The sequence below is a fragment of the Hyla sarda genome, chromosome 3 (genome assembly GCF_029499605.1).
Source record: "Hyla sarda isolate aHylSar1 chromosome 3, aHylSar1.hap1, whole genome shotgun sequence".
NCBI classification, from domain to species: Eukaryota; Metazoa; Chordata; class Amphibia; order Anura; family Hylidae; genus Hyla; species Hyla sarda.
The window spans coordinates 409,705,317-409,708,611 of NC_079191.1; the positions used below are offsets into that span (position 1 = coordinate 409,705,317).

Sequence of the window (3,295 nt, forward strand, 5' to 3'; positions counted from 1 at the left end):
CTGATCTACATGCCCAGCTATAAAGACACTTCTTTGTGCAGACACAATGTCTCCTGCAGTGGAGAAAACTCATTGGCCCAGATTTATCAAACTGTGTGAGAGAAAAAGTGGAGAGATTTCCCCCCAGCAACCAATCACAGCTCAGCTTTCACTTTACCAGAGCTCGTTAGCTGAGCTGTGATTGGTTGCTGGGGGGGAAATTTCTCTATTTTTTCTGTCACACAGTTTGATAAATCTGGGCCATTATGCGCAATATTCTAATCCTATGTGAGGAGGATACTCTGCTTCCAGGACTTTTTTTTATACTGCACAGATGTTTAGCTGTTGCACTTTTAAGTGTAGATATTTACTTAATAGTTAGTTATTGATAACAGTAACACAACAATTATAAACTCTACACTTAAAAGTGCAACAGGCACAGCAAAACATCTGTGCAGTATAAAACAAAGGCCAACGCCTGGAATAGTAGAGTATCCTCCTCAAAAAGGTAGAGTATACTACAAAGTGTTTTGTCTGCATCCATGGTACAAGTGTTTCTGCAGAATATGTACATCTGTAGTAGACGTAGTAAGACAAGTTAGACAACTATTATAAAACCCTACACTGTTAAAAGTGCAACGTCAGCAAAACATGTTTGCAGTATAACAAACGCCAACGCCTGGAATAGCTCCTATGACATGACTATGACTAAAAGGATGGAACATGTGAGCGACTGAGCTTATTTTTTCTTCATCTTAAGATTCTTGTTGAGGAACACAAGCTGATCTACATGCCCAGCTTTAAGGACACTTCTTTGTGCAGACACAATGTCTCCTGCAGTGGAGAAAACTCGTTCTGCAGAGACACTTGTACCAGGGATGCAGAGGAAACACTTTGCTACTCTACCTATGTGAGGATACTCTGCAATGTGCTTCCTCCACCAGTCAAGAGGGTCATCACTGAGAGGCAAGGGGGTTTCATCTCTAAACATTCTAACTTCAGTTGCTGCAACATCATGTGCAGATTTTTGTGCTCGATGGTGTTTGTCAAAGGAAAAAGTTTGTCCAAGCAGCTCAGCCAATGCACATGATGCTCTGGGTTTCTTCATGGGTGGCTGGATGTTAGTTGCTGGTTGATTGTCTTCTTTGTCCTCCTCTTCTTCTTGCTGCTGAAAAACAAAAACAAGCAGTAATCAAATTGAAACTTAAGATATAAATAACATAATGTCAATTGCTTTGATGCCTTCACTCACCTACCATAGTAGAAGTAGTAGTTAGCTTTTGTATCTCAACCTCCACAGCTTCAGTCAGTCGTGCGTAGATGTCATCAGCCTCATCAGCAGGGAGGAAGGGTAGATTCTTGAACCGAGGGTCAACAGCTGATGCCATGTACAGGGTCTCCTTTTCATTTGCATATCTTTTTTTTTAGATCTTGTGCTATTGCTTCCTTAATATCCTTGACTGTATCTGAATCATCAGGACTTCGTTCAGTGCCCATGATGAGCTTGGCATGAAGTGGTGCAATCAGTGACAGTGTTGGCATGCTCTCCTCTGACATCACTAATGTGGCATCTTTCATAGGCTTCAGAGCTTTCAGGACCTCTTCTGCACATGTGATGTCTGACTCAGTCAATGTGAAGATATCCTTTTCATTTTTCCTGACCTCATTGGAAAGAAGTGCTGCACATATTGCTGGTTGCTGTTCTAAAAACCTCTCAGTCATGTCATAGGAGCTATTCCAGCGTGTAACGACATCTGTAATCAGCCTGTGCTTTGGTAGCTGGAGTTGGTCCTGTTTGAGATTTAGCTGGTGACTGGCTATTGCACTGCGCCTAAAAAAGCCAGTGACACGCCTAATTCTTCCAAGCAGTCTGGCCACTGATGGTAGTTTAAGTGCTTTCTGTGAGGCTAGGTTTAGGCTGTGAGCAAAACACTGAATGTGGCTAACCTGTGCAAGTCTAGCAGCCACAGCCATATTGGCAGCATTATCTGTGACGACAACGGGATCTTTAGCAGTCAAGCCCCATTCATCAAGAGCACCACGGAGCAAACCTGCAATGTTTTCACCAGTGTGGCTGTCATATATGGCTCGCGTTTGCAGCACGTGTGAGACTAACTTCCGCTCGCCCGTAATGTGATGAGCTGTTATGGTCACGTACGACTCGGTACATCTGGAAGTCCAAGCATCACATGTCAAAGCCACTCTCCCGGCAGAACTCAGTTCCTCCAGCACAACCTTCTTTACATCTTTGTACATCTTCGGTAAAGCGATGTCTGTGATGTGTTGTCGGGAGGGTATGGCGTAGCGGGGCTCCATCTCATTCACCATAATCTGAAAGCCCTCGTTCTCCACCACACTAAGAGGGCGCAGGTTTTTGCAAATGAAATAGAGCACAGATTGTGTTATTCTTGTTGCACGAATCGAGCCTGGTGGAAACTTGGCAGTATTAGCTTGGTCAAGAGTCCTCTGAGAAGCGGGGGTAGTGGTACTAGCTGCTTGTTTTAAGTTTACCTCTATGTCGCCATGATGCCTGGCCATGTGGGCACGTAGGTTTGTCGTATTCCCGCAGTATTTGATTCTGGCCTCACATATTTTGCACACTGCATGGCTCTTGTCATACTCCTTACTCCCTGGTTTATTGTAGAATCCAAAATGAGTCCAAATGCCCGCCTTATAACTCCCCGGCGCGTCCCGAATCTCTTTTTCATTGCCAGCCATGTTGATGCAGCGTTCACTCTGCAGCAGCTACCGCGAGACTACAGACTCAGACCAAACAGGAAGGAGAACATACGCACTCACAGGACAACTCTCGCGGGATCTTGTTCTTTCTCAGCTGCGACTCGCAGCTGAGAAAGAACAAGATCCCGCGAGAGTTGTCCTGTGAGTGCATAGACTGCGTACGTTCTCCTTCCTGTTTGTTCTGAGTCTGTAGTCTCGCGGTAGCATGTTAATTATAATAATTTATAAAAAAAAATCGATTCTCAGAATTTTAAAATCGATTCAGTATCGCGGAACAAAAAATCGCGATAATCGCGCGAATCGATTTTTTCTTACATCCCTACTGAATAGATCCCGTTCCGATCCAGCACCATGTTTTTTATTGTTTGTTTGTAACTACTGTCAAGTGACCCCTAATCGGGTGCATATCAGATTTACTAAATGTATTCATGCCAAGTTTAAGACCCCCCCCCCCCCCCCGAGAGGCTTGAAACGCGTCGGCGTTTACTGCCTGTGTGTATGCCGCTTTAGAAGTTTTGAATAAAGTATCCTGTTTTTATACCGTATCCTGTGAAGCCGGATCTATCTTTTCCTTGGA

The 3,295-nt window shown here is 44.2% G+C and overlaps 1 protein-coding gene across 3 annotated transcripts; it reads right to left on the bottom strand.

Annotated features, from left to right (window-relative positions):
• Nucleotides 1-254: 254 nt before the first annotated feature.
• Nucleotides 255-2,798, bottom strand: LOC130362973 (E3 SUMO-protein ligase ZBED1-like). Of its 3 annotated transcripts, none has more exons than XM_056568172.1 (2): nucleotides 1,236-2,798; nucleotides 255-1,147 (listed from the first exon to the last, which is right to left on the bottom strand). In XM_056568172.1, exon 1 carries the CDS (start codon nucleotides 2,695-2,697, stop codon nucleotides 1,384-1,386), a length of 1,314 nt encoding a protein of 437 aa, XP_056424147.1. In that variant the 5' UTR covers nucleotides 2,698-2,798; the 3' UTR covers nucleotides 255-1,147; nucleotides 1,236-1,383. The 3 variants fall into 3 exon arrangements, with proteins under 3 accessions (XP_056424147.1, XP_056424146.1, XP_056424145.1); XM_056568171.1 differs by having other exon boundaries at nucleotides 255-1,144; nucleotides 1,232-2,798; XM_056568170.1 differs by having other exon boundaries at nucleotides 1,232-2,798.
• Between the last annotated feature and the right edge of the window lie 497 nt (nucleotides 2,799-3,295).

Coding starts and splice junctions, on each gene's coding strand:
- LOC130362973 (XM_056568172.1), bottom strand. CDS start 2,697: ATGGCTGGCAATGAAAAAGAGATTCGGGACGCGCCGGGGAGTTATAAG.